Below are 13,471 nucleotides of genomic sequence, written 5' to 3' on the forward strand. Positions count from 1 at the left end.
AATGTATTTAAAGCTGATGAAGTTAATCTTAAGAGCTGCCCAATTTTGATTCACTCATGTAAATTTTATTCACTGTTTTTGTGTGTAAACATGTTAAATCATATTCTTATTACGGGATTACATGTTGGGTTTTCTAGAGGGATGAGTGTCTTCTTCAATGTATAAGGGGAACAGGTTCAGAGAAACTTATTAATCATTATATATGAGGTAATATATAAAAAAAATTAACGAAGATACTTGAATGTCATGGAAGAGAGTAATATTCTGTGGACAGTACTAATGCAGAGTTCTTGTCTGATATTGTACTGATAAATCCTCAATGCAAAAGCATTCACATGGAACCAGAAATTGTATTGTTTGTATAAATAACCTGATAAGGTACAGAATAGATTGAAGGATGTAGCTGATACGTAATTGAGGCTATAAAGTGGAATGATTTGAAGAATGCAAACAATATCTGGATTTTTTAAATGTATCTTACCACCAGTTTACTTGGTAAGTAAGGATGAACACATTTGTATCAGAGGACTCCATAGTGTTAATACCAGTGAAATGTGTTTGTTGCTGGGAGATTCTGTTAAATTCTGTAATTCATGTAAGCTAGTGAAACATTGCTAAAGATCAAAGTCAAAGAATGGTAATAATTCCCATTTGTTTTCTGAATAATGTGCATTTGGAGACAAACACCAGTTATTATAGAATCAAAGAATGCCTGAGATGAGAAAGCACCTCTGGAAACCATCTAGTCCAGAGTCAGACAGAGTAGATCTCTCAGGACAAATCTGGTTGGGTTTTGGTTATCTCCAGAGAGAGAGACTCCACAGGCTCCTGGGCAGCTTGTTCCTAAAGGGGGAAAAACCCCATAAACACCAAGCCAGACCAGCCAGGACCCATCCCACTCTACTCCACCAAGGAAGCAGGATGTCCAGCTCATGGGGCACACAGAAATGGTTGCTGTACAACTTGAGGTCATAAAAGTTAATTGCTTTTATAGATAATAACGTTAAAACTTTAGTTAATCCCAGCCCCCCAAAAAAAAAGGTTTGACCAAAAAAAAGGTTTTAAAGATAGATTTTGATTTTGATATTACATTATTTGTGCAGGATCAGTAATGCAATTTGTATTTTTAACAGTGCAGCCTCAAATAATACAACTTAAAAATGAAACCACATTTGAGAATGGGAAAGCAACCCTCATCTGTGAAGCAGAAGGAGAACCTGTTCCAGAGATTACTTGGAAAAGGGCCATTGATGGAATGACTTTCTCTGAAGGTGACAAGGTAAATCTACCTCTAATTTATAAAATATCTAAATATGCATTCTCTGCCTAATCTTCTTCTTGTAAGCAGAAAATTAATTTACAGACAGATTAATTCTAGATTCCTCTGAAATTAGAAGGAATTGCTATTTTCTAAGGCAGTAAGAGAGATATGGTGATTCTAAATTTTAATTTAAAAAAAGAAGAAAAAAAAAGCAATCAAATGCTGAAAGGCAATTCATCTTAAATTGTCATACTTAATTCCTACTAATGGATTCAATTTCATCTTGCTAATTATGGCTACACATAGCCCTTCTTCAGAATATTTGGATTCTGTCCAGGAATCTTCAAAATACAGCAGAGCTTAAAGATATTTTAAGTTTAAAAAATCTGAATACTTCGTAGTTCTTTATTTCCCACTTTCCCTTTTTTCTTCCAATTTTTTTTCCTGTCACAGAAGACAAACTGAGCCTATTTTCCCATTTTGTCTCCCCAAAATACAACTTCTGTATTTTGTTGCAAAAGGAAGTTGATTAAAGAAAGGTTGCAATATGACAATGGAGAAAGTCAGTTAGTGTGGGAAAAGGAGCTGTAATTAGGTGGAATGGTGAAAACAAAAGGGAATGGTGCAATGCAATTCCTGACCGTGCTTATAGGAAGCTGGGTTTCTACAGAGTTCTTATTCTTTTTCCCTTTGTAATAATTATTTAAGTATTTGAGCAAGTATTTTCTTCTTCATTTCCAGACATAAACTACAGAATTTCTCTGTAGTGGTTGAAGTTAGAGATACCATCTTTCTGGGTAACTAATTCATAATTTTTACCCTAGGTAATTATGTAGTAAATACTTTCTTCTTGCATATTCATAACTGTTGCTTAAAAAACACACACAGGTGAAAACCTATATAGCAATCATTCTCCAAACAGAATTAGATACCTAGTCACTTGGTTCACAGGGAATTGATGTATGTTAAGGAATTATGTACTTTCATTTTTTGTGTTCTAAAGGAGAAGGTCTGGTCTGGTCTAGTCTTTGACTTGACCTTTCCTGGAATTGAGGCAGTTTATTGAGGCTCTGTCTACCATTTCCCTGTTCTGTGATTTCCACTTTGGAGCAATATAGCAATATTTATATATTATTTTTTCTAATAGTTTTGCATTAAGACAAAGCAGTTTCCTCTCTTCTTTAAATATTTCAAGTTAAAGGTCATCTTTCTGACTTGCAAAGACTATGCTTTGTTCAAAGGTTACCAATGTTAGGCACTCACTTATGTTTGAAATTATCCCAAAATAACTTTTGATAAAGGATATTGAAAATGAGAGAAAATAGCAGAAAAAAGCTCAATAATGTTGGTGCAGTTGACACCTGAAATTTATGCAGTGTTTGTATAAGACAGCTTTATATTCTTAATTCCAGCTGCAGGTGGTTAAACTGACGTGTGCTGGAATATTCTCTGAAATGTGGTCCAACTCAGTAATAGTGACAACCAAATGAAAATATATATTCACTTCCTACTGGTGTGCTGACAGAATCTATGTGGAAGATAAAAAGAATGAGAATAAATACAGTCATGTGCTTTCCTTTGTACTTGCCAAAGAAAGAACTCTGTGTATTGCTCATGGGAGAGTTTTTGCTGAATCTTGAATAAATGTTCTGAAATACTGAATATGTCCTTGACCTATAAAATATGCTGCTATATTTGCCCCATCGTCCTCCTGCTCTGACTTACCAAAAGCTTGGCTTGTGCTTTCCTACCAAATTAGGTGAATAGGGAACAAAACTGGCAGTGATTAAATTATTGAATAGTTGTTAAATAATACAGCAGTGTTTTGCACACAGAAAGAGAAGGAAAGAGTGAATTGAAGAAATTGAGGTAGAGCAACATAGAACATAGTCTTAAATAGAAAATATTACTTATATGTGATAAATTTTAAAATAATATCCCATCATGCAACAATGTAAATTATGTATAAACATAAAAATTATTTTATTTATTCCAGGGATTATTATTTTGAGTTTTTGGGTCAGTTTTTTTATATCAACTGCACCTTAGTTTCTATTTCTGTTGAATTAAGAGTATCTTTAGGGGATGATTTTTTTCCACAGAAGATGGAAAAACTTTCAAGCAATAATATTAACACAATGATCATTAAAAGAATACATAAAGTGCTGTTCTTATTTTTTAATTTTACTTTTATTAACTTTAGTATGTAGTTCCTCAATAATATGGTTCTTATTTTGCTAAAATGTAAACTTACCTCATGTGGATAAGGAAGATTGTTAAATGTGAGATCATTCTTAGCGTGCATGGATCCAAAATATTTTCTGTCCAATGATAGATCTTATAACTGGGACATAGACTTTCCCGAGTTTTGAATTTATTGTGTCCAAAAGAATGGAAAATATGCACCAAAGTCATAGATCAAAGAAGTAACCCAGCTGGGCTTAAGGAGGATAATATTAATGAGTATGAGCTCTATAATTATCTCTTTGGAAAATACAGCTTTGATAAAGGATTTTCAGTACCTCAGAAGTGTGTATTTGAAAGTTGAAGCCAAGTTCAAGACAGAAGCAAAGAAGCCTTTTCCTCTGTCCTTTTATAATGTAGCTCTTAGACAATCTACCACACAGTGTGTGGTCTCTCTTTCTGTAAGAATTTGAAATAAAGCGGTCTTTCCCTTTCCTCTGACTTCTCCTGAAAGCTAAGTGAAAATACAGAGGTGAAATGAAATACAGAGGTGTAAAATGAAATACAGAGGTCACACTGGATGACCTCTGTAATCCTTCTGTGGCTGTATAGCCCATAAATACGTGGGGGGTGGGTAAGGTTGAATAAATGAATGGCAGTACGTGCTGCAAGGTGTTTGTCTCACCACTAAAGGTGTAAAAATGGAAATGGAGGCTTAGTCCAAGGCCACAGCTTCATCTGCTGTTTCAGTGTCAAGCAAAAGCTCCTTGCTTGGTGCATGTACTCTGCCTGTGTCCTTCCAGTCCCCAGCACCGCCTGTCCTTGCACTGATGTGCCAACCTGGCCGTGCCCCTTTCAGCTGGGATTTGGAATGGCACATTCCCACAGACCACTGTGCATCCAGCAGGCCTGGCCCTTTTCCCAGTAAAAAGAGGAGGCAGGAGAAGAGCTGCTTTTTTTAGAAGAGGAGGAAAAATAGTGATTGGATTCAATTTGGCGTAATCAGTTATGAAATGGATTTTGGACATGCACATACATCTCTACACACATCCCTGAAGGACAGCACATCCTGATTGCTGATACAAAATTGTCACTGATTCCTGTGTGTACTGCACAAGTGTGAGGACAGAGTTTAGTGGCCCACTTTCATAGGATCTAATTCTAGCAGAAATATGAATGCTGATCAACGTTATTTGTAATTAGCATTTCAAGCCCTGTTTTGGAATACAAATCACAATAACAGATGGGTCTTGATGTGAGACAGTGGCGCCACTGTATGCAGCATGTGTCCAAAGAGGCATATGCTGCATACCCTGAGGAATTTATGATCTAAACACATAAAATGAATGAAAGGAGCCAATACAGAGAGGTCCCAGTTGCAACTTGTGTGTTGGATTTAGGGTAGGATTTTATACTCTATTTTTTACTGTACTATGTACTCTATTTCATACAGATTCACGGAATATCTCCTAAATACCTTATACTATTCTCCTTGTACCACCAAGGAAAACCCAACCTGTGATTTTTAATTTTATAATGATCACTGCAGAAATAGTTTGAATTCTGCTTTCTTCCATTGCAATAATAACCTGGTTCTCCCTGTGAAATTTCTTGTGACATTGTTTCTAAATATTGCAGAGTTCAGACTAATAATTAATTTATTTTCCAAGTTTGAATTCACTTTGTATTTGCATGCAAATCATAAATATTTATAGTGTGGAGCTTGTAGACTTTTTCATGGTTTTCATGATCAGACAATAAGCAAAGGTAATCTTTTTCTTTGAAAGGTCAATTCTATTTTTTCCCAAGCCTATTAACTTCACTTCAGCTATTACAAATGCTATTAAAAAGAATCTGAAGTTTTTTTACTCCCAGTTGGTTTTCCCTGCACAAAAAGAAGCAGTCTTACAGTGTCAGTGAAATATGTTGTCCTTCTTTTTGAAATGTGAGCCCTATTAAATGCTTGCTTATCAAGGAACAGGTCTTTATTTGAAATAAATCACAGAAAACAGAGATGAATCTAGAGTATTTTAATTGATTCCAAGAAATAGCTTTTTTTTTCTGAGCTATCCAAATCCTGCTCTTTATGAATAATTCTCCTTTGAATAGCTGGTAAATATACAAGGCCAGTCTCTTTTCTCTATTGGAGAAAATTGTTATAACCTGTTTCACCTACATATTGTGGTGAAACAGGTTATAACCTAGGGAAAAGCTCCTATTTACAATATCATATGAATGTTTTTGTTGTTGCAATATTGGCACAGGCCTGGAAACCAGAACAATTTATGTAACCAGCCACAATTGTGTTTGATGGTGCAATTGAAATACTCTACAAACAATTCAGTCAGGCATCAAAGTTCTCTTGTATTTTGTTTTTAAGCCCCAAATGAATTTTAGTGGACATCACATATTAAGACTATGACGTTAGAGACCAAGAATATTGTGACTGGAAGAAGGTAAATAAATGAACAACAGAGTCACTTATATGTTAGGTAATAAATGCTGTTGAGAATATAGAGCTTTATACCCTGTGTCATAAGCAAATAAAGGGCCATATATGAGCACTTAATAGTAGAATTTCAGGAGCCATCCGATCCATGGAAATCTGAATAATTTTTGGTGTTCCTTCATCAATCTCTAATTTTGGGAGGTGACAATATTTGAGCAAGAAGATTGATTTTGCAGGAGTAGGATTGTATTCAGTTAGAAATAAAGACCAGCTTTCCTGTGTGACCTGAGGAAAAACTGTGAGCTAATGTGGAAATTTTCAAGTTCTCAAGTAGCTCCATCAGTGGTCTGAGCTCCACACAGTCCTTTAGGTTACATTATGTGCAGTGATGTGTAAATTAAACCAAAAATTAAGCTAGTAATTATTTTGAAATATTGATTGGATCGACAACTCAGTACTAAATATTAGCCAAAAATACCAGAGGGCCCTTCAGATTTGTTCCTCTTTTGGGATAGAAGGTAAATGATCTGTTATTCAGAGTAGCCCCAAGTGCCTGTACATACACAGAGACAGAGGTATTCGTGTTGTGTGGATGGCTGTCTCTACTGGTATTACACCAGCTCAGAATTCTCTCATTTCTGTACATTGCTCCTTTCAGTAAAATTTTATCGTCATTTTCTACTGGAAAAGAATTAAGTAAGCAGAGACAAAGTTTTTGATTATTTAAAGGAGACAAAAGGGCAATAAAATGTAAAATTTATTAACTCTTCTGTATTAAAAGCTTAAAAAACCTAGGGAAAAACATTAATTTAAGAACATGACTAATTTGAGCGTTCTTTAATGGGATACATTAAATTAAGTCCAAATTTGTTATCTGTTCTGTAAATGGATGGATGCTCTTTTTTACACCTAATTTATATTTAAAATTTTAAAACTGTTTTCTATTTAATCCATTTGCTTCTGTACTACCTACGTACCAAATAGATGGTTTTTGGGTACTTTCTGTAGGTTGTAGTGCTGCATGTACTGGCTGAAATAAAGCTGTAAAGGCTTGGAAAAGGCATTTATTTCCCATGCAATTCTAGTTTGCCATTTAGTTATCAGTGAGGAGTAAGTAAGTCTGTTACACTGATGAAGAATGAAATTACCAGGGAACTTTTCAGGACTAACATTTTCTACAATACTAGCACAGCTTGGACTGGAATATTCACTCGTTTCCTCTACAACACAAGGTGTTGTTTCATGAGCTTCAGCCTAAGTATCACTTGTGTTATCTGCTAATGATTTAAGAACTTCCAAATAGCTGTATCTTGTCTGGTGAAATAGAGAATATACACCTGATGAGTCTCTAGGTAATGCACCTACGCTTTAGAGACTGGAGTCAGCTGGAGCCATTATTCCCTGATGTACAACAGGACCTTCTCAAGACACTTAAGAAGTGTTGCATTTTCTACATTCTGCTTACATTGAGATCAAGCATAATCAGTGGCAAAATCAGAAGTGCAACGCTGGCAAAAATGTGTTTTATGCTATTAAATTGTCTGCAGTTTTCCTGACCTAAAAGGCAGTTTGAGTACCGTATATATTAGGAGAATTTAAGTCCTCAGAACTTTTTTCACAGCCATGAAGAAAGCAAAGGCTTGTATTCAATTTTTCAATGCCTTGTTTGTTTGGTTTTTTTTAATCTAAGCTCTATGTAATAATTAGTTTTTGATAATTTATTAATGTCCTTAGTATGCTTATTAAAAATATATCTTTTCCTGTCACATTCTCACTGTGCAATCTCACCATGTGTATCTACTCATAAAGTATTTTTCCTACTAATACCTAGATTTCAAAGACAGTGAAATTATGATAATTTAACAGGACAATGATGATGTATCAGTGAATGTCTTGCTAGTTAGGAGACTATGAAATTTCATGTAAAACATAATGCAAAAGTCTTATTTCTGTGCACTGAGAAAAGTGCTTGCACCACCCATTACTGACAGCTTATAAAATTCAGCAAACAATATTTCTTAGGACAGCATAAGTGGGAAATAGGTCTGTGTTTTGATTCATGGTCAAAAGAACTCAACCTGTGTTATTAAAATTTCTAAGTGTTGCATAAATAATGTTATTAGTAATAAAATTATTGTTTACCTTTTTATAAATTCCTACTTGTGCAAATGAGGTTGTAACATTTATTGCAAAATTAAATAAATTACTAGCATGTAGAAATCTTTACTGCAACATGATAATCTAACATGCTTTAATATGTCCTGTAGGTAGCCTATAGACATAACTTGGTTAAAGAGTTGTTTCTGACATTTTTTTACTAAGTCCTCCTTCTCCTTTTCCTCCTCACACAGAAAATGATTACTTTCCTCCAGGTCCCAGTCTTCCCTCCCAATTACCTGCATACCAGAGAATTCTAGAGCTGTGACTAATATTTCAGCTGTCATTAATTTATCCACATAGTCTCTTCAGTTAATATGTTATTACAGATCTGTTTGTTCAATGGTGTACTGATACATAACTTCTGATAATTTAATCATATATTCAGTTTCCTAATGTGTACAGCTGAGTCAGGAATCCTGTAAGCTGACTGAAAAGAAGAAATAGATTGGCTTAAAGGTTTCTCAATGAGACTTTCCCCAACAGAATTGGTTGCAATCTCTGCTTCCCAGCTTATTTCAAACTCTAGTAGCACAACATTTTTCTGTAATAGCAAATATACAATTCAGCTGATATATCCAGCATAGGCTTTTATTTATATTCATATTTATCAATGTAGACATGTAAATTAAAAAACTGAGAACTGTATTCAGGACATCAATTAAATAAAATTATTTGAAAACATATGCCCTTTCAGTTATATCTGGGTTACCTCACATTCTCCATTTGCTTGCTACTGCAGTAATTTCCTTTTGTTTCTTCAGCTGAAAAAAACCCTCCAGAATTCTCAGTGTTTGTGAGCAAAGACTTTGTGATCTGTGAGGTTAGGATCAGTCCTGCTGACAATTTCCTTCACCTTGTAGCTCAAGCTGTGCCTCTTTCTGGTCTTCCATGACTTTCCTCCTCCTAAGGGAGCCTTGTTTTTTACCTATGCCCCTGCAGGTCTCTGTCACAGCCCAGTTTCCAGACAGGCTTCTTATCTGCTGTCTAGCCAGAATAATTTTAGTGAAATTTACATCAACTTTATGGTAAACTGGTAGGGGTCTCAAACTGCATACAGCTACTGAGCAACCCAGAAACTCAAATAGTTATTTGTTTTTCATTTATCTTTTTTTTCTTTTCTTTCTTTTTCTGCAACCCTCGCTACATCAGTTATCCCTGCAAATAAAGCTAGACTGTGTTAAAGTTTAAATACAAATTCTGTGAAAATAAAATGAATGTATATACACATGAATTAAGCTCTGTTTGAAATTCTTGTAGTAGTAGTATTAATTTTAAAGGTTGCTACAGCAAAAGTTCGTGGGCAGGAGGGTTATACAACCTGTATATATCTAACAATTTAATCAGTAATCAGTCCAAGTAATATGAGTTTAAACCAAGTAAACCAAGCAATTATTCTTTGTTCAGTTATAATGACTTGAACATTTTAATTCAAATTATTTAATTAGTAAAGGGGGGAAAATAACACTATAGCAAAAATTGTTACATAAAATTTTACTAGTTTTCCTTTCTTTGTTTTAATCATCCAGACTCCAGAGGCAGGCTGACAGCTGACAGTGCTTGTTTTTCTTTAAATATAAAAAAAAGAAAAAAAAAAAAAAAAAAAAAAAAAAAAAAAAAGAAAAAAAGAAAAAAAAAGTAGAAAGGGATTGACAATTCATCACCCTGCCTTGGGTCAGCTTCAAGTTATTTTTGTCCATTCTGTAATGCAGTAAGTTGACATGATTTGTCTTCATGTGTGCCCAGCCATAGGTTTTTAATTGTTTGTTCCTTTTTAAGTTTTCCCCATGTTTTCACTTGCTGGCCACTAAAATTACAGAACAAGCACCATCAGTCCCAAGTTCCAGTAATATTTGACTGTCTAAACTAAGATACAAATGTATAGTAAAATTGTTATTTTTAATGGCTCTTTTATGTGAGGTCTGTATTGAATAAAAACATTGTAATTAAAAGTTTCCTTCCTGAGGATTTTGCTGGCCTGAATCCATTTGAGTCACCTATTTTAATGGCATCGTAGCAGTGTTGGAATAGATTCAGATCAGAAAAATTCTCAGGAATAAAGCCATTAAATACTGTATTTATTAGTGAAACAGGATTTCTAATTCAAAGTACATATACAATTATTGGACTTGTAGTATTTCTGTTATATTTAGAAACACTCATTTGTGGTTACTGTTGTCATTTATCATGGGCAATACTAATGCTTGTTCTACTTTACAATTTTATTTGATATGATGCTAATATTTTTGCCATTAAAAATCATCAACCATTTCTTTCTTGTGATTTGCATCATTAAGATTTGTTATTTACACCTAGGATTTGCATCTTTAGCAGAAGTAATCTTGAATGGATGTTCATCATTTTTCTCTCTTAAATAGTTTTCTTACATATTCATTGTTGAGTAAAAACCAATGAAGGAAAGAAGTTTAGTTTTCCATTTCATGTTTTAGTAGGTGTTTGGTGTCAGGATTCCGTGGGTCATCTCTTTGCATAATGACTAAACTTTGAAAGAAACAGCAGCATGAATCAATGAAATATCAGTTCATAATTTCAAAAAGTTGTATGAAGCATTCAAGAACACATTTTTTCCTGAGACTATACATGCAGCTAACAACCTGCATAGAACCTGCTGCCATTTACAGTCTGAATTCTATAAAAGTAAGTGGCATGTCTGCAGCTGAACAGAAAATCAAAACAACAGTATTTTTTTCTTCAACATTAGGTTTTCTTGTGACTTCCCTGGTGCTACACTATAGACCTACAACCAATAGGTGCTTCAATAATTTCTTCTTTGTGGCAAAACATATTCCTAAAAATGCAGGAATTAGCAGCATGATGACATGTATAATTAACAAGCTGAAGTTTAAAGTATCACAAGGTCTCCTATAGAAATCACTGAAGTCCAAGACACTGCTGTAGCATTATTCTGATTCACTGGACATTAAGGCATATGCACATAGCAATACTCTGGAATTTTCTGCTGTCTCCAACAGGTGCATGGATAAAATACATTTACCTGAAGAGAATGGGGAATATTGTGAATATACCATCCATAATCCAGAAGGGAGCTTCCATCAGCTTCTACACGATGATGGCTGTTGTGACTAACAGCCCTTTCTCTCATCATCAAAGGTAGATTTTCAGACTAGGAATTGCTGGTCACGTACATTTAATAGACTTCTGGAATTTTATCATCATTTAGTATCAGCATGTCAGGTTGCAGAAGTTCTTATCTTTCATGCTGCTTCAAGAAACATTTTCATGGCAATTAAGATCTGCTTAAATCTCACTTATAAGAAGCATCAGCCTGAAGTATATGATCTCAAGTTACCTCTCATGTGGATGTGAGCACAACCTGAAATCAGCAAACTTCCTAAAAAATTGTTATTTGTGAAATTCCAAAGATGATACTGTTAATCAATATTTGTTTTCTCCTTGAAAATTCGGTGGTGTGAAAACATAACCAAGACTAAAGAATGAGTTGGAAAATTTTAACAATTTGAAGAACTATGATTTTTTCAATCATCCCCCCCTGCAGTATGAGGATCTTCAACTGTGTACATCTGAAACAGATCCTTTGCTGGAAATTTAAAATACCTGCATCTTTTACTCCAGTTATATGTTCTTACAGCAGCTGTTTTTTAGTACATTGCTCCATGTTTTGCAAAAGAAAAACACAGTCTCAGTTCTAAGCCACTACCTTCTTCATCTTTTCTGTGATTAATATATGCAGTGCACATCCAAAATAATACTAAAGTACACAAGGTGTCAGAAGATATATTTGGTAAATTTGACAGGCAAAACTCACCTGTATCATTTTAACTATGGACAGTGATGGCACTGTGCTCATGAGTAAACTTTAAACATTAGGAAAAAAAAAACCAAATAAAGGTATTTCAACTTGTCTAGATTTTAAATAAAGGGATTGTTTTGCTTGCAGTCTTGCACTTGGACTTCGGGGGTTGAAGGAGTCCTTTGACAGCCAAGTGGTAAACTCTAGGAGGGAAGTCAGCTGCTCTGACCATTCAAGCAACATTACTAAAACCCAGCTACAAATGAGTCACCAATTTCTGCAACTGTTCTTACCTTCCATTCCTGTTATCAGCCAACTCGAAATGCAAGTTTTGGCAGCCCTACAACTTCATCCCATTTGGTTCTACTTTTTCTCAGTGGGAGTTGGAGCAATGGCTGATAAATCAAACTCATCTGCTAACCACACCATCCACCTCTGTCCAGGCGCAACTCTCTACAGTTTGTAAACAAACAACAATTTCTGAGCACCTTAATCACTGAACTCTGTCCTGAAAAATTACACTTATTTTACTAAAATGGCAGTGGAATTTTGCAGATTGAAGACTTCATGGTACCTGAATAATTTATTCTGTTCCAGAAGCTTTCCTTGTCTCCATATGGATGTTGTTGTCTCATCACATCGCCATCCACTCTGCAAGTGGAATTCTTGAAATTCAGAGTGGAATTCTTGAAATTCATTGTTCTGGTACTGCCTTGAGAGCTCTGATTCTTGTCTTTGAAGCTGTGAATAGACCAGTCAAGTCAGCATCAGCTGGTTAGGCCTTTGGGAATACTCACATGTGGAACTACAAATTATGCAAGACATTCAGGAAGCATGATCATGACAGAAGGAGTCAAGGAGAAGAATAACATTTATAGTATGACATAAATTTTATCCAAACCAAAAATATATATGTACTTTTACAGAATCTGTAGCACTAAGCTCAAATTATGCAATACCTCTCATTTTTTAATTAGCATAGAAGTAATTTTTTGCTGAACTACATGTTATAAGCAAAAGTATTGCAAGTGCAGAAAATTTTCACCTTTTTTTTTCCCAGAAGATACTTTTTATGTGGTGTCATTTTGGATATTTTTACTTACAGACCTGTATAGAAGAGTTTCCTTTAACAATGGCAGAGAACTAGATTGCTATCAATATTCAAAATAAAAGGACTTTCCTGCTTCCGAATTTAGGGAATGTGCTTTTTATGGGGATAAAATCACAAAGTGACTTTACCTAAGTAAAATATTTTTCAAAATCTCTGCTGAAGATTTTCACTTGTATTTTAGTTTTATGCTGGTGATGAAGTTATGGGGGCAAAAAACCCCACCACCAAAGCCTCAAAACCCTACTTCTATTTATGATTTCTATTAAATTCTCCAATGAAAATTAATCATGAAAGTATTTATTTCTTAGATTTTATTATGAATTCTAAAATGTTGTGAAAATATAACTTCTGAAGACTTCATCGTTCTTCCAGTGTCTAAGAGTGTAAGGATCTGTTAACACAATTTTTGTTTCCAAAGAATATGTAAATCTGTATGGTACTGTCTTAGCTTCAAGTTTGTGAGACCTCAATGTTTGTTCATTCTCTATAGTGGGAGGAGATACTGAGTAATTCAGT

The 13,471-nt window shown here is 34.6% G+C and overlaps 1 protein-coding gene across 2 annotated transcripts in view; it reads left to right on the forward strand.

Annotated features, from left to right (window-relative positions):
• The window catches only part of NCAM2 (neural cell adhesion molecule 2), a 264,883-nt gene that overhangs the window by 164,766 nt on the left and 86,646 nt on the right, over positions 1-13,471 (forward strand). For both annotated transcript variants that reach the window (XM_039713271.1, XM_039713272.1), the window contains exon 8: positions 1,134-1,279. In XM_039713271.1, coding sequence (XP_039569205.1) covers positions 1,134-1,279 — 146 coding nt within the window. The remainder of the gene's footprint in view (positions 1-1,133; positions 1,280-13,471) is intronic.

The sequence above is a fragment of the Passer montanus genome, unplaced genomic scaffold (genome assembly GCF_014805655.1).
Source record: "Passer montanus isolate IOZ18808 unplaced genomic scaffold, ASM1480565v1 scaffold28, whole genome shotgun sequence".
Lineage (NCBI taxonomy): Eukaryota > Metazoa > Chordata > Aves > Passeriformes > Passeridae > Passer > Passer montanus.